A 22499-nucleotide genomic window follows, 5' to 3' on the forward strand; every position below is an offset into this window, starting at 1 on the left:
AGGAAACTGAAATCGTCCAAAAATACTTGGTCCATTTCTACAGAAGGCAGTGGATGAACATATACATAGGAACCAAGCTGCGCAAAACAAAAAAATCAAACCAAAGTTTGGCCAATTTGGACTTGTAGATTCTGGCTGCCTTCCAAGATCTGAGTGGGAGAGACAGATGTCAGGACATGTACCATGAATTTTATTTACATATCTATCTATTATATATACATATCTTTCTATCTAATTATCTATATATATGTATATGTGGGCATCTTTTGGAGTGGTGGCTAAAAGCGCATGCAATGGTGTGACAAGTTTTCATAGAGCAAGAACAAAAATGCCATTGCAACCGTGTCTTCGCAAGTCAGGCGCTATGACTGCGTTCAATGTAATGATGTAAGCAATGTGATGATGGAGACACATGTGCCAGTCCAGAATAGTGTGACCACAGGCTGGAGGAACTACAGAGGGTAGTTCATACTTCTGACAGTAGCACAGCAGGGAAGAAATGGCCCCAGTGTGATCACGGCGATTTGCCCACATGAGGCTAGCTTTTCTTATTCATTGTGTGTGCTGATGGAGCAAATCGTCCAATTGTGCACATAGCATGTAGAATATATTTAACACAATATATTGGTAAAATAAATGTAGAGCAATGATATGAAAATCACAGCGTGCGACATCATGAATACCCATTTCATTCCTCCAGTTTATCTCACTGCCTCTGGCTTAACAATTTGATAGATATTTCGCTGGTTGAACTTTTCTTGAAGGGATATAATTTGGCCTTTTGTTCCATTTTATACTTCTCCTGTCCTGCTTTGCCTTACAATAGCTTCCATTTTAACTTGTCTATTATATTGAGTTTACCTGATCTATCTACTGTACTGTACCGTCTTTTTTAAATTGTTTTAGTCATTTTTTTAATCACCTTTAAATGACATTTAAACTCACCGTGTAATAGAACTGATAGGTCAACCTTGTAGTTTTCGTTTAGCTGACTGTGGTGGAGTGTACAAATGTAGGTTCCTCTGTCATCCCATGTGACTCTCCTCAACAATAAAGATGCATCGCCGTCCTCCACATTGCTGCTCACCAAGCTCACTCTGCCCTTGTAGGATGGATTTTGGAGTTCAGCTGTCGTCCTTCCATCAATATATGTAATTACATATTCTGGATCCAGATCAAGCCGTTTCCATGTTACTGCCCCAAGATTCCTCATATTTGATCCCCTACATGGTAGAACAATGTCCTCTCCATGCTGGACTGTAACAGCTTATTTTGGTCGAGCGGGGAAGCAGGGGTAAAGGAAGAAAATTAAAATGAATAACATCATACGATAAAAACATCTTCAAAGTCAACTTGGTGGATGGTTGCATGGAAGGTCATCCACACACTTCTGGCTTGCAAGCTATTTTTTAACCATGAATTCTACCAACATAAAATGATAATAAATAATAACAAAAAATATGTGAGCGCAAAAACATTTGTATTTTTCTTGGGCTCATGGTTTGCTTGATTGACCTTCACAGCTCCATGGAGGTGTGAAAATCAATGTATAAATACAATATATATAATATACAATAAAATAAAGATTACATGGCATACCTGCACTCTGTTGAAGCGTTAAGTCCTGAATTAACTGTCCAGAGGTGTGGAACAGATGCGAGGCCAGAATGAAAATCTTAACTGTCACCTCCATTTGGTCATTAACTAATCCTGAAAGTTTGTAAAGAACTACACCTCTCCTATCCAACTAAGTCTGTAGTTTGTTTGCCAGTTAATGTGTCAGGGAAATGTTTTGTCATGAAAACTCACCAAACCAGCAAAACTGGTTTTGTCTACCCAAAAATTTCAAGACACCAACCACAATCTGTGCCATGCGATTCAACGCATAATGTTAATAAAAGATAAAACATATACAAGTAACAAAACCTTAAATCCATGACATCCTGGGGGTGAAACACCTTGTCTGCATTAATTACTATCTCCGTCTCCATGGAGGTGAGTAAACCCTTTTTTTTTTTTAAAAGAAAGGCATCATTCTTTTTGAATAGTAGACACGATAAAACCAGGAAGGGGTTGACATTATTCTAGTATTACAGTTATGAGAAGCCTCAAATGTTTTGGATATTCTTTCTTCTTTGCTTTTAGCATTTCCCGTCAGGAGTTGCAGCTGTGAGGCTTTCTACTTCTCCTCCACCGCAGTCTCATGTCAGCTCTTCATGAGTGAGTTTACCCAGTGGAAGTCCCCACCACACACAGATCCTGTAGCCTGGGGTAACCCAACTGTTCCTATCTAATCACACTCAGACCGTCATGTGTAAAAGTAGCACATTCCTTTTTTATTTCAGCCTGATCAGCTCAGAAAGGTAATGCAAGAAGCTTGAACCACAGTGGCCTGAAGTGCTTTTAACATCAATAATTGGGATGTACCCCTTTTTCACATCCGATGCAGATACTGCAGCCTCAAGGATCAGTGGATTCAGATCCTTTATGTTCGACTTGTCACTGAAAAGTTTTGTGTAATGTTTATGGATGTGAACTGCTTAAGACTGACAGCTGAAAACACGACACCACTGAAATTGTGCACAACTGTTTTGGCTTCATTAAAACATAAAACCTTTAATGGAATACATAAAAAAAAACGCAACATAGTAAAAATATTAACATATTCATAATTAAAATGCTATGCCATGCACTTAGTTTAATGTACCATTGTGAAATTTCATTTCACAATGACATTTTCATTATGGACCTGATTGAATGGGTTTGATCAGATATGAGAAAAAAAGAAAAAAAAAAAAATATATATATATATATAGCAGGAACTTGAATTCTTTCTTCAGCCTAGTACGCTGAGTATTTACGTTAGGTACTAGGATTAGGATTGTCTGCTGAGAATTTCATCTCATGGTCCTAGAAGCAAAGCGACCCGAAGCAATTCAATGAAAATCATAGGCAAAATAACACCAACACCATTGATAAAATAGCCATGATAATTAAACTTGACTGCGAAGTCACAGCAGTACCAGCTGAATTGATTAGGTGGCCAGTTCCTGCTGTGCCTGAAAGGGAAGGAAAATAGAGATGTTAGAGATGAACTACATCCTGTAAAACCAGACAAATTAAGAACAGTTTAAGAGCTCACCATCTGGGTGAACCTGTAGTTCCACCACCCGGGTGTCCTTTCCTTTATCAGTGTGGACTGTACAAATGTATGTCCCCCAGTCTGTACTCTTGACGTTTCTCAACAATAAAGATGGTGACTCACTATCCTCCAGACTCACTCTGCCAGTATAAGACGTATCTTGTTCCCCTGCATGTTCACGTCCGTCCTTGTACACCAAAACATATTTTATTTCCGACTGATTGGTCCATTTCCATGTTAAATCTGAATGCTTCTTGTTGAATTGTAGTGGGCATGGCAGAACAACCTTCCCTCCGTTGGGGGCTTGTATCGTGGGTTTAGCTGAGAAGGAGAAGAAAAAATAAACAGAATAAAGTCATTGACTCAAAAGTCAAGACGTTCAGCAGGATCTATTTATTCATGAGTGTGTCCACTCCTTACTAGCTTGATATCTGCTTTTAAAATGGCTGTGTGTAAGTAAGAGAAGTGACTTTCGCTGGTTCTGAATGTTTGCTTCAAATTCCAGAAAAGCTAAGACTCACGTTTTGTTTGAGGATGTGATAGGCCCTCAATCCAATGACCAAAAGAGAAGAGCTCAAAGGTCAGAATGAGGACGATGGTGAACTTCATTTGTTCCTTCCTGACTGACAAGTGACAGAGAGATGATCAGAGAACTCTTCAGTCCAACAACATTATCACAGTTTACTGCGCTGCCTGACAACATGGAACATGGAAATGTTTAGCCAACTATGTCACACAGCTGGTTTCTTTATTGACTTCAACAAAACAAAAATGAAGTGAAACCAAAAGTTTTTTCTGTGGGTGGTCAGCCATTTTAACATACCATGTATTCAGATTAGCAGCCTCCCTTTTAGAACTGGGTCCAAGTGCCTGTAATACAGGCCAGGGGTCCTACTGATATTGATAAGGAATCTGAGACACAGTCAGATGCAGCATTATCATTAATTCATTATTGTCTTCGAGTCAGAGCTGGCAGGTGGGCAGAGTTTGCTGAGGGCTTGAAAACCAGTTCACCATGTTCACCATACCTGAGAGATAACTCGCTCATGCAGCGCACACAAAGACACACCCATGAGTTTGTGTACACACACACACACAAACACAGAATGATGAGGCAGATTTAATTGGCTTATGTGTGATAAGACCACGGTGTGTGTGTGTGTGTGTGTGTCCGCTAACACAGAAGGAATGAAAGCGTTCTTACTACTCTACTACTTTAGACTAAATTGCCACATTCACACCAGCTTCTGCATTCCTTCTTTTGTTTCCAAAAATACCCCTCCAGATCTCGACATTCTTGGAGGGTTATTAAGCAAATAATTTACTGCCCCTACGATGAACCAACCACTCCGTAACAGCAGAGATGTGATCAGATGTAACAATGTTGAGATGACCCATTGGTCAGGTGGATGTTCATCCGTCTGTAATCTCCTTATCCTTGTCAGGGAGACAAAGGAGGCTCACATTACGTCTGTCACTTTTCTCATTTCTTCCTTTTTGGATTGTTTATTTGTGTCAAACTGTTTCTATGGTGTTATTTTAATAAACTGCTGCCAGTGGGATTTAGACTGACAGACTTTCTGTGGCCATGTAACTCAACTGAGGGATTATAATCTGACCGGTGAGTAAAGCAAAGAGGCTCTTGTGAAATGTCTTCTCATTTATAATGCTACATAGTATCTTTAGCACTTTTGTTGTCATGTTCCTAGTTGGATTGTAGGTGTTATGTTTTCCTGAGTGCTCATTCACACCCAGCCCATCTCTTGTGGACAGTAAACAGAGACGACAACGGTCATGACCAAAGTAACTCCACTAGCCAGTCCTCCAACTATAGTCCTGCCTGACAGTGAGGGTGGTTTGGGGCTCGGCCTTGCCGCTGATCAGTGAGTCATTTATTTCACTGTGCATATGTGTCATTAACTCCTATGAAGAAAACCTGATATATTCAGAGATTGCATGCATCTGACAAGGGCCTCATGTCACACAGTATTTCCTTCTCAATAAATCTGTAACCAAATGGAAGCAAAATGTTATCATCAGTTTTATGATCACTAGAGCAACCGAGTTGAGGGTTCTGGTTCAGAAAACACACACAAGGCAACCAACTTCAGGTTCCTTGAAGTCATCACTTTATGTAAGACAATGTTTCAACATTATAACAGACTACTAACAACTATCAAATCAGACGTACAACAAACCCCTAATCTGGTTTCCATGGGAATCATTACCAAAAAAAATCTAATTTTCAACACAAAAAACTACCAACAGGCAACAATGTGCTGAGAGGGAGCTACACTATTTACACAGCCACTGAGAGTCACATGACCATATTGCAGGCACACAGGCTGAGTGCTAGAGAACAAACACTGCAGCTGAGAAAACAAATAAGTACCACTAACGAAATGGCCACAAGGTTGTAACAATTAACAAATCTTCTTTAACTGTGTAATGGATTTGAAACTTATAGGGTTTTCACGGCGCGTCATCACCGCGTCATCCGGCGTATAACCAGATGGTGTGCGGATGGGTCAGGAAACTGTTATACCAAGTCATCGACGACATTTGCACCTTATATGAGAATGTGACGTATTTAAATAGTTTGACGTTTCATTTTGAGTGTATATGTGTGTGTGTGTGAGAGAGCTTTTTAACTGAACGTTCTGAAAACTGTGGGTTGGCATCAATAAATATGTTCTGATAAAAGTTCGATGTATTCTCTCCCACAGCAATATAATAGTCATTTAGGCTATACTTCTTCTTTTTTATGACTTTTTGTGACATAACTTTTGGAAGTCGATAATGTTTTTCACGATCGGAACGATTCGTATAGCCCAAAACACGACAATAATTCACAATTTTTCCGGTAAATGCTGCAGAATCACCTTCCGTACCGTTCTGTGTTGACCAGTGAGTAGTCTCGCACATGGAGACTTCCGGGTTTGTTGTTGACGCGCCGTGAAAACCCTCCATACCAGACTAGTAACAACTAACAAATCAGACTTACAACAGACGACTAATCTGGTTTTCGTGGGAATCATTCAAATACAATTCAAATTTTCAACACAAAAAAATACCAACAGACAACAATATGCTGAGAATGAGTCCCAGAGTACAAACGCTGCAGCTGATAAAAGAAATAAGTGCCACTCACTCACAACTAAATTATGGCCACGAGGTTGTAACAATTGACAAATCTTTTTTTAACTATGTAATGAATTTGAAACTTATAAAATAAGTTGGTATTTTTGGCATTGGTATTTTTTTTACAGATGTTGATTGTGTTTATTCTTTTGTTAGAGTGGATCTGAAAACAGAAACAAGAGTTTTCAACGTCAACAACAGCAACAACAACGATGATGAGTGAGAAACACACTTGCTTTTTACAACACACACATTTCATCTTAAGTCTGAAGGTTGTGTATTGCACTCTCATGGTCGTACTAGCGGCAATTAAATCATGTAGGAAATAACTTGTAATATAAAAGTACACATCACTTCAATTATATGAGCAAGTTACAATTTATTTACCTCACCAAACTCGTGGATCCGAACCGTAGTAAAGAACCGCTGGCAATTCGGGCTGAAGTCACCTGCGTCCTGTCTCATCTGAGTCACTACGGGCACACTTTCCCGGCGGAGACTTGAACAAGCACACGCCCCCCAGCCAACCACAATCATGTCTCCACACGTCATATACCCATCTTTTTCGGAGGCGTGGCTTCGTGCTGCTGCGACGTGCGTTTCGTCACCTGACCACTATCTGCTTTCATTGAGAGCCATTATAAGAAACCATTGTGTTTTCCATAGCAAATTAGACCACGTTTATAACGCCATCAAATTGTGTGTAAAAAACAGGGATGTGTTATTAGATATGAAGGAAACCGACGTAAATAATTAATTAAACATTAATTAGTATTTCGCTCTCCAAAATTAGAATTTCATGACAACAATTTACTTTTTTTTTTTTTTTTTTTTTGCTATGTCTGTAAAAAAGTTGATTTGTTACAGGAAAGAAGAGACAAAGAAGAAAAAGAAGGAGAGAAAAAAAGCTAAGGAGAAGAAGTTGTAAGTCTGCCTAGTTATGTCCGTTGTTTTTCAGCAAACCTTCCTCCAACAATAAACGGTTACTGAACCAGTTTCGTTGATTGATTCCTTCAAATTCAACCACGCAGGAAGGAGAAACAAGAGAAGAAGGAACTGAAGGAGAGAAGGAAAAGGGAGAAAGAGGAGAAAGAAAAGGAGAAGGAAAAGGAAGCAGTGTAAGTTTGACCCAGGAAAGAAGAATACAATTTGTATTTGGTTTTATTATAGCAAGGTTTGGGATTATTCAAGAGACAGTAATGGAAAGTAAATTAAAATGAAGACTGGGTTTGAATTGACTAGCAATTAATGTGGATTTTTGTTGTGATCATTACATTATATACAAAGAAATCCAATAGGTTGACTGATTCAATAGTCACCTCATCAAATATCTTTGTTATTTATTGCTTTTCTGTATAGTCCAAAAGAGATCAGAGTTATCGATCCTGCTGGGAACACCTACTACCATTGGCTCTTTGTGATAACCATCCCAGTCATGTACAACTGGACTTTGATAATTGCCAGGTAATCCAGTCACCACCACTCTGACATGACTAACATTCAACCTCAAATCATGTTTGAATACTCACATTATGTTCAGAACTTCAGCGTTGTGTCTGTGTCCTGCCAGAGCGTGCTTCGAGGAGCTGCAGACCGACTATTTGGTGCTCTGGTTCCTGCTGGACTTGGTCAGCGACTTGGTCTACCTTGGCGATATGGTCTTTCGGACAAGAACTGGTACAAGCTTGTATGCAAGCACAAACACACGCTCAGTGCTTTATCTGTGCGCTTGCTTGTCCAGGATACCTGGAGCAGGGTCTGCTCGTGAAGGATGAGCAGAAACTGCGGGATCGCTACATGAACAGCTTACAGTTCAAACTGGACCTGATCTCCATGATTCCCACGGATGTGCTATATGTGGTGTTCGGCCTCACCTACCCTGAGATTCGCCTCAATAAACTTTTTCGGTTCAACAGGTATGGTACGATTGAATGTAAAACTGGGCTTCCTGGTCTATTATTACCACCATGACAAATTGAAACCTTCATTCTACCTCTGTTTAGGATGCTGGAATTCTTCCAGAGAACTGAGACCAGAACTAACTACCCGAATGCTCTAAGAATTTCCAACCTGGTCATGTACATCGTCATCATCATCCACTGGAACGCCTGTCTATACTATTCCTTCTCCAAGGCCATTGGTATACTTCAGGGTTTGAATTCTGGTTGCGTTGTGGCTTTGTGGGTCAATACTTCTACTGCCACCACAGGGTTTGGCGCGGACAGGTTTGTGTATCCAGATCCTTCCGATCCTGAGTTTGGTCGTCTTGTCAGGAAGTACGCCTACAGCATGTACTGGTCCACCTTGACGCTGACCACCATTGGAGAGACTCCACCTCCTGTGGAAAACTCGGAATACTTCTTTGTTGTCACAGACTTTTTGGTGGGTGCTCCATCAATTAATTGTCTTCTCAAGACTTGTATTTATATATATATATATATATATATATATATATATATATATATATATATATATATATATATATATATATATATATATATATATATATGTCACCATATGTAAAAATACAAGAATATAATAGTATCAGCACTGTGGTGCCAAGTTGAAGCCCTTTATTTATGTAAACTTGAGAATATTTTTGGTATTGTAAAGGTCCTCACACTATTTTGAGAAGAGATATAAGAAATGAGGATATTGCCTCTTGATAGGATTCTCAAACTTTTACAACCCATGTGGTACAAATGTGAGGCATGAATGGAGGGAAGGAATGATATTCCAAGCTTCACATTTCAGACCTGCAGAACTGACTTTGTCTCTAGAACTGCTGGAGAGGCTATAGAAACTCAATAGTAGTAGTATATGATAATGGAAATCAATGTTCAGTATTCAACTCCATAACTGCTCCTCCAGGTGGGTGTGCTGATATTTGCTACCATCGTTGGTAACGTGGGCTCCATGATCACCAACATGAACGCTGCCAGGGCAGACTTTCAGGCCCGCATTGATGCCATCAAGCAGTACATGAGCTTCAGGAAGGTAGGCCAGTCATTGTCAAATGGATTGGCTTTGATGTAGTGGACTGATGCATTAATACACACACACACACACACACACACACACACAGAAGAATTTGTCCCCACGCAGTGGTATAAACCAGCCCACACACACACACATATTTGTGAGAACCTCTCATTGACATAGTGCTTTCCCCAGTCTTTCACTCTGAACCATCCAAAACACATGGCACATCCTCACAAGGAGGTGGCTTGATAAGTATGAAAAAAAAAGGTCAGACATACACACGCACATACTCATGCACACTCATATTTACGCTTTAATTTTCATGAAAGCCGTGAATGCAACTGGCTTGAAGGTTTTTCTGAATAATATTTACCCTTCAGGTGACCAAAGATCTGGAGAAGCGTGTGATCAAGTGGTTCGATTTTCTGTGGACCAACAAGAAAGCTGTGGATGAGCGGGAGGTGCTCAAGTATCTGCCTGATAAACTGAGGGCTGAAATTGCGATCAATGTTCACCTGGACACCCTGAAGAAGGTGTGAGAGCTTGACATATCATCTACGACGATTCACAGACGCAAATGAACCTGAAGTGTGTCCTCTGTGTCGCCTTCCAGGTGCGCATCTTTGCAGACTGCGAGGCCGGTCTGCTGGTGGAACTGGTGCTGAAGCTGCAGCCACAGGTCTACAGTCCTGGAGACTACATCTGCAAGAAGGGTGACATTGGCCGTGAGATGTACATCATCAAAGAGGGGAAACTTGCTGTAGTTGCAGATGACGGAATCAAACAATTTGTAGTATTAAGTGATGGAAGCTACTTCGGGGAGATTAGCATCTTGGCAATCAAAGGTAATTACGCTTTATATTGTTATAACTTCAACTTTCATGCTGCACTGCAGCAGTTGGTGATTTAAGATTCATACACTATGGTGCTTTCTGTAGATGGCTTTCACCACACAAAGAGGATTTGACTTCTTCTTCTGAATGCATCGTTCTTTAACAGGCAGCAAAGCAGGAAACAGAAGGACGGCCAACATCAGGAGCATTGGTTACTCCGATCTCTTCTGCCTGTCCAAAGATGACTTGATGGAAGCTCTAACAGAGTATCCCGATGCTAAAGCCTTGCTCGAGGAGAAAGGGAGGCAAATTCTCATGAAGGACGGACTGCTGGACTTGGAGGTAACGTCACATGATCTCATACAGCAGCTGAGAGTTTCAGCAGGTTATATGATGCAGCAATTCCCTCTGTCCTGTAGGTGGCAGCACAAGGCCCAGACCCCAAAGAGATCGAGGAGAAGGTGGATCGAATGACGAGCACTCTAGATGTTCTACAGACCCGATACGCCCGTTTGCTGGCAGAGCATGAAGCCACACACAGTAAACTCAAACATCGTGTGACCCGACTGGAAAAAAAGCTGCCTGTACCACCTGATCAACCCGGTGATGCCCCTCCCCCTCCCACACCTGAGATACAACCCACCAAAGAAGAAGAGAAAAAGTAGTACTGCAAAAAAGTTTTGCAGTAGAGTTTAAATTAAATCCATCAACCTAGGTTTGGCTTACAAAGTAGAGTGGATATGATATTTACATGACATATGACAGTGGTTTCCCCAGGCTTTGTTGTAATGGGATAGTTTGGACGCTGGAGAGAGTCCATTGTTGTGTGAGTGAAAGAAGTTAGTTAAGAAAACGTTACAACTGCTTGTTTGTTTTTTACAAGACAATGTTGCTCAGAGAGACATGTCATCCATATTAGTATACCATGACCATGCTTTGCTGCTTATCAGTCCCTCAATAAACTGATTTTGAACCACAGAGTGACTGGGTGTTGATATGTCTCCTCATCCAGACGTTTCATCTGAAATCTCAGTTCATCAGAGGAATGATCAGCAGGTGAGCAATGAAGCCTCGTCGAGTCCCAAACACTCTACAATATGTATGATGTTATGGATGTTTATAATCTTGTGTGACAACTTATGACATGGTTTCTAATGTAATATACAGTCGATAAATTGAGAGAATAGTGTTATTTGTAATAACGTGGCATATAACGTGGTTAAATTAAGGTTATGGGTTCTTGAGTCTATTAGTGGAGTAAGTTCAGTCGACAACTTATTATACTTTATGGATCGTGTCACAGGTTACTATACATGAGTATGAACATTTGTGACATCATCTATAAGGTCTTATAAATGCATTATGAATGTAATAATGCATTATGGATGAGAGCTCAAAGTAAATTGATGCCTCCTTTCTGTAGTGATACAAGTTAAATGTTTAAAAAAAAAAAAAAAAAAACGAACCCAAAAGTGTAGTTTTCAACTAACTCCCTAATATTTTGGGCAATCAATATCAAGTGGTCATGACCAAAAAAAATGAGGCCACAGGAATGTGCTGAGCTGGATGTCATCTACCTTACCTCTCAATTTCAAAACTTCCAGACAGACACAAATAAAGAGGTGGGATACCAAAGTAGCTCCATGTAAACAAACATGCGATTTGCTTCATTTCTCTTTTCTTCAATAAAATATGAACCAAACGTATAAGACGCAGCTATAGAAAGTCCACCGGTAGTGTTTTTTCTTTTACAGCTGTATTTATGTTGACTATAAATCATTTAAAATATTCTTTTTTTTTCTTCCTATAATTCATCCAGCGCATGAACAAGTAGCAGCTGACACGTCGCACTGTCTGGGTGCCTCTGGGGCTCGTAGTTCTCTTTCCTGGCCTTCCTATTATGCATCAGTGTTTGTTAACTACAGTGACCGAGATGCAATGCGCGCAGCTGCGCACAGAATCCGGACGACAGGCAACTTGCTGCTACCTCCAACTATATTGAAGGTGTGTTTTGCTGCCAAGTCGCTAAAATTGCATGCACTTTATTTTACCGGTTAATCAGTCAATGTATTAGAAATAATATAAGTCGTAAGTGATATGGACCATGTCCATGAAGTTGCATTGTTCAGTGTTTGAATGAGAGTTAGCTAGCCGTCAGTTAGCGATACTTAAATGTAGCGTTTTGTTTTAATTTTAGGATGGACTGAAAACGGGAAATGAATGTGTAAAAAGCGGTTGTCAAAACATTTAATTAAACATGTGATCATAGTACATTTTCATGGAGAACTAGCGACCTCTTAGTGTGTAATACGTGCCACTACTGCAGTTGCTAATAAAATGGGAAAACATACACAATATGGTGGCTTGAACATTTTTGCTTCGATTTGAGAATATTGTGGAGAAGCACCAAATAATGTGTTCGCATTAAAATATTCTCACAATACTGCTGTAAGTAAAGAAAGGAAAATAAATCTTTTACTAAATTACTTCCGGAAAGGACAATTCCATGGCCATGTTCACTTGGTCCTGGCTAATCTGTGCATATTTGTTTTACGTCGGTTAGGTTAGTTTTGGATGCCCTATAATCTCCATACTTCGTCTGGCATGTCACTGTTATAAATAACTTCATCCACCTCTCCTTTTCAGCAATCATCATTTGGATGGAGCCCGCATGGCGACAGCAGGGAAGGGGCCGTGGACGGAATGAGGAGAGTCATGGGGAAAAGTCCCGACCTGGACAGAGGCTGCAAGACAAGCCAGGAGGGAGCTCAGGGGTGTGGGGCTCAGGCAGAGGCAGGGCAAGGACCTCTCCAGCACCACAGCAAGGTTTGTGTTCTGGTATAAAAATCAAGTATTATTTATGTGTCAAATCATTCAGACTTTCGCATGGTGGGTTGCAGGTGCATCTAGCCAGTCCAAGTTCGAAGAGATAAAGAAGTCAAACCGAGCTGCTGCTCTGCGGTTGGTGGAAAGTCAGATCAGCTCATCCTCCTCTGATGAAGACGATGATGTTGGAGATATGGAGAACAAGGATGGAAAAAGAGGGAAGATTTTGGCCTCAACTTTTACAGCCTACACCACCAAGACAGGTGAGTTCAGGTACTCACATGCACAAATCCGTGCTACCAAAATCACTCGGACCTCGTTGAGGATTCATATAATTTGAGATGATTTTGGTCTAATCCAGAAATGAACATTGCATGCAATGATGACCTCTTTGGATGAAGATGGTAACAAAACTTAGTTAGCTCCTTAAGATTCGTATAATACATGATATTAGAAAAGGCAGTGACTCAACACAAGTTACACAATTAGAATCCAATATGTATAAAGTTACAAATTCATATCTACAAATATTAAATTGTGTCTACATTAAATTTCACCTTCAAGGTCTGAGCTTCTGTGTTGCACCTTCAGCATTTGTTATTTGGTTGGCAGGTGTCCACGTCCTCGAGGTATCTCGAAGTGAACATTACGCTGAACAGAAATAGCAGATAGCGAGCTTTTGGGGTTTTTTTTTAAATGTGGAAGCCGTTTTACTATACATGTGTTTTTGTGTTATTGCATTCTAATATCACAAGTGCTCTTGTGTTTCTGTACTACCTCAAGATGCTTTGCATAGTTCTTGCTGGGTTGTAACTGTTCTGATTTTGCAGGTGGAGAGTCTACTGATCTTGACCGAACGGGTCATTATGTCAGCGAACTGTTCCAGTCAGGAGCTGTCACCTGTCTGATCTGTATTGCTTCTGTTCGAAGGACTCAGCCGGTGAGAAATGCACACACACAGTGTAGCTTCATTCATGCATTGTTTGTGTGGTGTGGCCCTAGATACATGGTCTCAGATACCTCTGTGTCCAGGTGTGGAGCTGCACCAGCTGTTTCTCGCTCTTCCACATCCCTTGTATTCAGAAATGGGCAAAAGATTCAGTGTTTCTCGTGTCTTCTATCACTGATGATGACTTTGGTCAGAAGCAGCACCCGTGGCCATGGTGAGGAGTCTCTTTAACTGCTCTGTCAGTTGCCCTCTGTTTGGCAATTTTAGAGACTTACTGTACAAGCACATTTACACTGAACTGTTATAATGAAGTGAAGCATGTGCAATCAGAATTAGTACCAACCTGTAATAGTGGCACAGACATCCCTTTCTGGCTTTTGTTTGTCGGTGAGTCAGCCAAGATCTTCCACTGCCACCTGCTGGAGTAGCCGCAGACTACTAATGTCACAAATTGGTGTATGCTGCCCCCTATGGTAAACCCATTGTAATTTGAATCAAAAAAGGCTTTTTCTCTTTATTTTTATAATCAAAAACATTGAGTCCTATACTTGCTTAAACATAAGTGTCTTTCGCCTTTGACTGAACCGTCTCATCTGTGTCCTCCTCCTCAGTCCAAAGTGCCGAGCAGAGTATCCACACAGTGACACACCCAACAGGTTGGTGGATTCAAATCTGACGCTGCATTTCCAATGAAAAGAGATGATCATGGTAGACCTGTCTGGGTAGCTGTATTTGATTGTCACTATCTCTGCCATAAACCCAAAGAGAATTCAGATAAGATTGGCTGTGTGTATTAGTAGTTGACATTGAATGCCCTGCAGCGTTACAGTTAAACCTCATCCCATGTGGACTTTCTTAGATTATTGATTATTAACACATATGGGAAGTTGCTGTAGTTGTAGCTCAACGCTGTTGATCCCAATCCTGAATTTTGATTTCCATTCACATATTGGCACGTGTATGTGATAAAACTATGACTGAAAACTATTTTGTCAGGTACATGTGCTATTGTGGGAAGGTGCAGGATCCTCCAGCCGATCCCTGGTTGGTTCCCCATTCTTGTGGCTCTGTGTGTCAAAAAGATCTCAAACCTGCCTGTGGACACACCTGTCTACTGCTTTGTCACCCCGGTAAACATCCACCAAAATCCCAGACAACAAGCATTCATAAATAATATGTATATAAACAGGTGTGTTTTGTTTATTTATTTGCAGGTCCTTGCCCACCATGTCCCAATATGGTGTCTGTGTCCTGCATGTGTGGCAAGGCCAAGCCTCTTCCCCGTCGTTGTAGCAACAAGGTTAGCATCAGTGACTTGGTTCTTTGATAAAAATTAACTTCATGGTTCTGTACTGTTAACTTGAAGATGCTCTGTTGCTTTGTACCTTTAGGCCTGGTCCTGTCAACAGCACTGTGGCAAGCTGCTGCCATGCAAACAGCATACATGCACTCAACCGTGTCATAAAGGTACACACAAATAGTATGTACTTAAAAACTTCCCCCTGTCAAAACTTCCCCCTTGTGTCCTTTAGAGTGTTCTCCATGCCCACGGTTCAGTCTTCAGAAGTGCGTGTGTGGCCGAGAGCAAGTAGAGAGGCCTTGTGCCAGTCGAGAGTGGCATTGTGAACAGGTAAAGTCACTTACACAGTTGTGTCCACAGTCTCCACAGTTAAATCTCTATCCTCTCTCAGGTGTGTGGGTCTCTTCTGTCCTGTGGAAATCACACCTGTGAGATGATCTGCCATGATGGCAAGTGTCCTCCGTGTCCTCGGTCAGTCAGCAGAGCATGTCCCTGCGGCAAAAGCAGTGAGTTAAACACACCTAATGGCAGTTGTTTTTGTCATACACAGACAGTTCTCATCTTCGTCACTTTGTTTCTGTCTGTGAGTCTAGGGTCATCTCTTCCGTGCACAGAGGAGATTCCACTGTGTGGAGACACCTGTGACCGCAGCCTGTCATGCGGAAAACACACCTGCTCGATGAGATGTCACAGAGGGAGCTGCGAGACTTGCAGACAGGTTACGTTTCAGCGACGTGGACACTATATGTTACATATATATATGTTGGTGAGCTCATGAAGTGTGGTTTTCAGGAGGTGGAACGAGAGTGTCGGTGTGGAAAATATAGGAAATTAATGCCTTGCCATAAAGAGTATGTGTGTGACTCCAAATGTCCAAAGACCAGAAGCTGCCAGAAACATCAATGCAGGAGGAAGGTGAGCCCACAGACAGACTGTGTCTCCATTATTAGAGAAAGCAACGTGAATATACAACATCGCTGAAGGTGTCAATCTTAATGTTCTCTCTGAGAGTCTTTTATATTTCAAGTTGAATTGGGAAGTCAAAAACTAAGAACTGCAGTTATTTTATGTTGTTTATTTCTTGTGTATGTAAAACTGGACTTTTATGCTGAAAGCCATGGTGTTTTTGTTTCCATCTCATTAACATTTTGATTAGGCGTGTTTTCTTGAACTTGCCATCTCTGTGCTTCTAACTGTTTTCCCGTTGTGGAAATGTCATCCGTCCGCTCTGTGTGTGATCTGATATGAAAAGGTTGGCGAAGCTGCTGCTGATTGTGCCCGATTCCACCTCCATTATCATTTGACTCTGAATGTCGCTCTGCTTTGTCTCTAATCTTTTCCATCAAGATAATTGATGAAAACCTTGACTGGAACCTTTCAGCTTGTTGCTATTTAACCAGAATTTTCCCATGATGCCTCGTTTCAGTGTTGCCCTGGTAACTGCCCCCCTTGTGACCAGAGCTGTGGACGAACTCTGGGGTGTCGCAACCATAAATGCCCATCTGTCTGTCACCAAGGTACCGCTCAAACAGTGCTGTAGCTTTAAATACTTGTAGGGGATTTTTGTCTTGGATCGAATTATTTCTCTTAATTTTTAAGATAAGGTCAATTCTGAGCTCTTGCATAAAAGGGAGTGCTTTGAGTTATCGATGTGATACAAGCCCTTAAACATACACCAAGTCCCTGTGCAGGGCAGTAGTTGACCCTTTCTCTCTTGAGAATGGATATAAGTATGGTGCTTTCCTGTTGTGACAGGGAAAGGCCAAAGATCCCAAATTCTGATTTCACATAACCACAGACAAACAAATGCACACACATTTTCAACGCCAGTCAGCTGTTAAATACCTTAAAGAGAGAATTACCGGTATCTTTTATGATAATGTATCGAAACGCTTTGCCGAAGGAATGTAACTACAACTTGACCATGTGTGAGAAACTCCGTCTGCAATCTGAAAAGAAGGAGAGGAGGCATCACCTAAACAAATGAGATCTATCTTCACCAGTAGCTTTCCATCAACTTCAGCAGTAATCTTCTGTCTTAATGCCAGGTCAAAATCAAACTTCATAAGATTTTTATGCAAGCAAATGGGCCCAATGGGCTATCACCGTTTCCTGCGTGCTTCTGACTTGAATAAGGAAAAGCTCATTTATCTCTGTTGTGCGGGTTTCTTGCTTCAAGACTGATCTTGTCTTCTAATTTAGATAATGAGTGATTTTGATTACGATAGTTGTCAATCGTGCCACTGCACATGACATGGGTCATGTTGCTGTTCAATTATACTGTAGTTTTATATATATATTTTTTTTCTGCTTTTCTTTATAATGTTCAATGTGGTTTCTTCTTGTTTCCCTTCCCTACAGGAAGTTGTTACCCCTGTCCAGAGATGGAGGAAGTGCGCTGCACATGCGGGTCCACTGTCTTGGTGGTTCCATGTGGCCGTGAGCGGAGCACCAAGCCCCCTCGCTGTAAAGAGCTGTGCAGGTGACTCCTTGATCTTTGGGTGCATATCACTCTGCCCTAAAGGGTTGACTTTTAAGTGGGTTGAACCATTTTGTGAATATAATGATTACTGCTGCAGCCTATCGGTAAGAAAGTTGCAAATTCCAACTTAAGGCAAATCTGTTTTTTTTCCCTTCTTACGGTTATCGAGGTTGACTAAAGTCTTAGTATGTGTGAGTGGACGAGTGACCTGATCCGACCCTCACCGACCTCTAGCCTGCTCCAGCCCTCAGTGAACGTTGGATGAGCAAAATAGTAGCGAACAAATGAATGATACCTCAAGCTTATTGGAAGTGAGACATTTGTATGAAAGCGTTCATGTCTGGATCGTCATACCCAACTTTTTTTTATGGTGTTGTCTAAATAGGAATCCGCCAAGCTGCCACCATCCAACTAGAGAGAAACACCGGTGCCATCCAGGTCCCTGTCCCCCTTGCAAGCAAACCTGCTTCCAACCCTTGTCAGGCTGCAGCCACACATGCCCACAGCCTTGCCATGACTTGGTGCTGGTCAAGTCCCAGCAGGTAAGATTGTAAATGTGAACATTTTGTTTCAGTTTACATTTACATGCTCACTTTCACGTGTTTCAGGTTCAGCTTGCGGGTCCATGGGAACAACCTTCTGAGCCGGCCTTCATCCAGAAGGCCTTGCCCTGTCCACCGTGTCAAGTCCCCATACCCACGTAAGGAACTCACTCATACTTTGGTTTAGCTCACCAGGCCACTGCCCCGTACTGGCAAAATGACCTGTGTGTGTGAATTAAGTTTCCACATTTGTCTTTCAGGTCCTGCTTCGGAAGGCATGAGGTAGATATACATTTTTATTGCATTTCATTTATTATTCAGTGCTGTTGGTAAACTATTTATGAATTGGAATGCCCATCATTTAATCTGTCTCGATCCTCCTCGTTTATCCAGCTTCCGCTCCTCCTCCTGTCCTGTTTCCTTTCCCACAGCTTGTTTTTATTTCAGACGTGGTCCATTATCTGTCTGTCCTTTTGACCTCATCCATTCTCTTCACCCGTCAGCTTCGCCCTTCTCTGTCGAACAAAAACTGTTGCTGTAATTTATCCCATTCAGCTGGCTAGAGCCTGTGTCTCTTTATTAGGTGAGCCCAGTGCCATGTCATCGTAGGGGACCCTTCTCATGTAAAAGACCTTGTGGACAACCTTTGACCTGTGGCAACCACAGCTGCACCCGAGAGTGTCACCCACTGAAGGACAACAACAAGGTGAATCCGTCTTTTACATGGGAGAGTCATGAGAAGGTCAACTCGACTTTTACTTTGGCTGTTTGTTACTTTGTGTGGTGCATAAGTTGTAAGTAAGAGCAAATTTAGCAAACTCATATGGTTAACAGGCAAAACAGGGGGAAAATGGTTGCTCCTAGAGCAACATGAAGGAACCTATGAAGTACAATTGAGCAACATATGTCAGCTGCAGCATTAACAATGCTGAACTAAATGTTTCATATTTTACATCTAAGGTTGTTTTTCAGAAAAAAAAGTACTCTTACTTTTACAAATGAAACATATGCCTTTCTTCATCATGAACCTCGAGTTGTCATCAGTACATATCAGACATGGAAGCTAAATTGTGTTGTCCGCAGTGTGAGGTGTGTGAGGAGGGGTGTTCCAAGCCACGCCCACTTGGCTGCGCACACACCTGCCCCCGACCGTGTCACCCAGGTGATTGCCCGCCCTGCAGCCAGATGATTCGCCAACGCTGTCATTGCAAGATCACCATTTTGTATATGGAATGTCTGTGAGTACACACGCACACCAGACTTCTGACACTCATAGTGATCACACCTTAATGTTCACTGAGTTTGTTTTGTGAATGAAGGTTGTTTTCAGGGACGCTTTTGATCAGATGCTCAAAGTTTCTAATAACATTTTCACAGAAAGATGGTGACAGCAGATGAGGAGACAAAAGTGCATTTGGGCTCATGTAACAATCAGTGTCCAAAAGAGGTGCGTATATATGAGCATTATTGCTTGAGAAGTTGTATCTCATTACACAGGCAGATGTCTTTTGCAAAGTTTTCATCTACTGGAGATCAGAGAATGGCAACTGACTCTAGGCACCTTTTAGTGCAAGTGCTGTCTTGTTTATTTGAAGTGTATTAACTAGAAGACTAAGTAGTCTGTAAACTCCTCATAGTGGCCCTCACAGGGCTTCATATCTCTGTCGGATCATGGGAACTTGATCACACCAGCAAAATGGAGTCACCTGCTCCCCATTACAGAGTGTCGCTATGCGGAGAATGTTTTGTGTCGGCATTCACATCACTGCTTGCTACAAACTCAAACTCTTCAAGCGACAAGCGACTTATGTCAGATATCTCCCCTTCACGGGCTGCATCATGCAACGCTAATCATTTTTCTCCTCACTTTTTGAAATTCTATTAGCTGCTAGTGACTTTAAACCAGCGTAAACACTCTCAGTGAAGAAATGCTTTCTTGAAGCTCTACTTCACACAGTTCAACGTCTGAAGTTTGGTGTGCATGAAACTTCAGCTGCCCCAAAGCTCATGCGAGAGACAAGATGGAGGCATGTAGGAGAATTTGATACCTTTTATACAGTGATGGTGTGTTGAGACTGAGAATGTCTGAGTGCATCAACACAGACTCAGTCATGATCTAATTGGTGGAAGACATTTGGATCAAATACTCCACTGTGCTTTTAGCAAACCCCTTTCATCTCAAACTGTAATAAGATCATGTGTGTGTGTGTGTGTGTGTGTGTGCAGTTGAGCTGCGGTCACCGATGCAAGCAGACGTGTCATCCTGGTGTGTGTGAGGAGAAATGTCACCAGAAGGTCAAGATCAGATGTCCCTGCAAGAGAATTAAGAAGGCAGGTTCATTCTGTCGTAGACAGCTGCCTTTAACTTTAGTTTTATTTTGATAATCCATTCACGTTTTCTTTTGTCTCTCAGGAGTTCTCCTGCTCGATGGCACCTCAGTTAGGGCTTCAGTGTGATGATTCATGCAAGGACCAGCAGCAGAAAGTGATCCAGGTGTGCACACTTGACCGTCTGCAAGCAACTGGAAGTGTTTGTCAGACATTGAAAACTTGAGCGGGAAACAAGCAGACATTTTGTGGTACAAAATGATAATATAGATGACCAGCAGATATAATGTGTGGGCCTGTATTTTTCAGCTCAAGGAGGCTGAGCAGAAAGCTGCCACCGAGGAGGAGCAGAAGAAGCTACAGGTAAGAATGAAAACATAGTACTGTTAACACAGCAGAACAGTCTCCACTGTGTTCCCCAACAGGTCAAGCTCCAACATTGTTTTCCTCTTCCATCGATATGAGCCAGGGGATTTGGTTGTCAGAGATCATTTTGTGTTTCAGGGTCTCTTATTGACCCGGCACCTCCCCTTCAATGACGTTGTAGGGGAAGTTGTCCTAGTCTGATAAATCTCATCACCAGATAAGGAAGAAAAAATAAGTAAATAAAAATGTTATTGCACAGCTGTTTGTCCTATTTGGAAAAGCTACTGACGATTTAATAGCTTCTGAGGTTATTAAACCATTCTGACACATGGTTACAGGCGCGTCCAAACCTTTTCGTGCACCAGGAGTGACACCACCGTGTGTTGGGTAACAGTTCTGAATTGTGCCACAAGACTTCATTCTGATGTCCTTCTGTGTGTAGGAGGAACTCGAGGCGTTCGAGAAGCGGCAGCAGCGAGGAGGGCGTCGGAATAAGAAGAGAGGGAGACGGGAAGAGGTGGATGATGAGAGCAGAAGGTGGGGACGGTGGTGGAGATGTGCTGCTTTCATTCTTGCTCCGCTCAGCGGAGCTGTGCTGTCTGCTGCTGCGTACTTCATGTTTACGTCTGAATCTGGTTAGACACTGTGATGGGAGAGATGAACGAACGACATAATACCTGAGCTTGTTATTTTGTTTCTTCAATCAGGTGTTCTATTGTTTCCTTTAGATTGGCACCTGTTTTTCCCTTCAGATGTGTGTATTTGGAGGAGATAATAGTCAGAAATATCAGAGTTTATGAGTTTGTGTTTCGATTGACATCATAGTTAAAATCCCTATCATCAGTACGGTACTTTGAGTCTGTGCTGATACTTGGAATGTATAGTGGAAAACTGAATGTCATCCACTTCACTGAATATCGAGCGTCATTGTGTTTGAAATGATAAGGAAATTTCAAAGTGGACTAAAATGTTTTTTTTTCTCTTCCTCTACTTCAAAATAAATAAATACATTTCAATGGGAAAAAATGATTCTTTATTTACTGAGCCTAAGAGGTTGACTGGGTATTGTGTCCTGTACATTTCTTGTTTCTGTGTAAAGTGTGTCATGGAAATGTTAAAGTAGTTTTGCTTCATGTGGAACATGCAGTTGGTGATGAAACATTCACATCCTGCATATCAATCCTCAGCAGTGTTCGCCTCACCCATGTGTACACGCCTATTTATTTTCACTCAGGGAGCAGTTTGGATTCATGTGTTGAAGTCTTCGTGTTCCTTAGCTCTGGTTAGTTATTTCAAAGACAGTTTTTGTTTGACGTGTGTTCACCAATGGGACAGGGTCTTAAATCAACTGTTATGTATGTACAAGGCTGCATATATAACAACTGTCATGGCAAGAGCAGACAAACACAGAGTAGTTACGACACAACATTCGAGTTATTATATTGTTCTTCACATCGGCCATTTTTTATACTTTTAGCCCCAGAACTGCAGTAGTCAATCCCCCACATATTTAAGTTGTTTCAACTGGTAGTGTGGTTCTGTGGTGTCAGTGAGCTTTAGGTTGCAAACTTACCTGGTCGATGTTAAACTCTTTGATCAACATTTGCT

General features: G+C 41.5%; 2 protein-coding genes and 2 long non-coding RNA genes across 4 annotated transcripts; 2 read left to right on the forward strand and 2 right to left on the reverse strand.

The window, feature by feature from the left end:
- On the reverse strand, positions 1–1757 carry LOC128756297 (uncharacterized). The gene is made up of 3 exons (XR_008414211.1): positions 1600–1757; positions 1088–1266; positions 1–149 (listed from the first exon to the last, which is right to left on the reverse strand). It is a non-coding gene; the product is annotated as an uncharacterized LOC128756297 (long non-coding RNA).
- A 1000-nt stretch (positions 1758–2757) lies between these two features.
- LOC128755613 (uncharacterized) lies at positions 2758–3767 on the reverse strand. Its single transcript, XR_008414160.1, has 3 exons — positions 3664–3767; positions 3143–3463; positions 2758–3059 (listed from the first exon to the last, which is right to left on the reverse strand). It is a non-coding gene; the product is annotated as an uncharacterized LOC128755613 (long non-coding RNA).
- An 807-nt stretch (positions 3768–4574) lies between these two features.
- Positions 4575–11069, forward strand: cnga1b (cyclic nucleotide gated channel subunit alpha 1b). Its single transcript, XM_053859378.1, has 15 exons — positions 4575–4763; positions 4916–5025; positions 6440–6502; positions 7151–7207; positions 7315–7401; positions 7643–7747; positions 7854–7960; positions 8025–8199; positions 8287–8423; positions 8493–8665; positions 9155–9280; positions 9646–9798; positions 9879–10110; positions 10265–10440; positions 10518–11069. The coding sequence occupies exons 2-15, from the start codon at positions 4937–4939 to the stop codon at positions 10761–10763; spliced, it is 1926 nt and encodes a 641-aa protein (XP_053715353.1). The 5' UTR covers positions 4575–4763; positions 4916–4936; the 3' UTR covers positions 10764–11069.
- Positions 11070–12055: 986 nt separating this feature from the next.
- Positions 12056–21931, forward strand: nfxl1 (nuclear transcription factor, X-box binding-like 1). Its single transcript, XM_053859381.1, has 25 exons — positions 12056–12102; positions 12745–12924; positions 12999–13187; positions 13755–13864; positions 13957–14087; positions 14485–14529; positions 14870–15003; positions 15088–15173; positions 15265–15340; positions 15406–15503; positions 15565–15679; positions 15767–15891; positions 15966–16088; positions 16600–16690; positions 17535–17655; positions 18041–18197; positions 18264–18355; positions 18458–18479; positions 18781–18903; positions 19281–19435; positions 19575–19644; positions 20424–20528; positions 20611–20691; positions 20835–20888; positions 21334–21931. The coding sequence occupies exons 2-25, from the start codon at positions 12759–12761 to the stop codon at positions 21529–21531; spliced, it is 2667 nt and encodes an 888-aa protein (XP_053715356.1). The 5' UTR covers positions 12056–12102; positions 12745–12758; the 3' UTR covers positions 21532–21931.
- The last annotated feature ends 568 nt before the right edge of the window (positions 21932–22499 follow it).

This window comes from Synchiropus splendidus, chromosome 3 (assembly GCF_027744825.2).
Source record: "Synchiropus splendidus isolate RoL2022-P1 chromosome 3, RoL_Sspl_1.0, whole genome shotgun sequence".
Lineage (NCBI taxonomy): Eukaryota > Metazoa > Chordata > Actinopteri > Syngnathiformes > Callionymidae > Synchiropus > Synchiropus splendidus.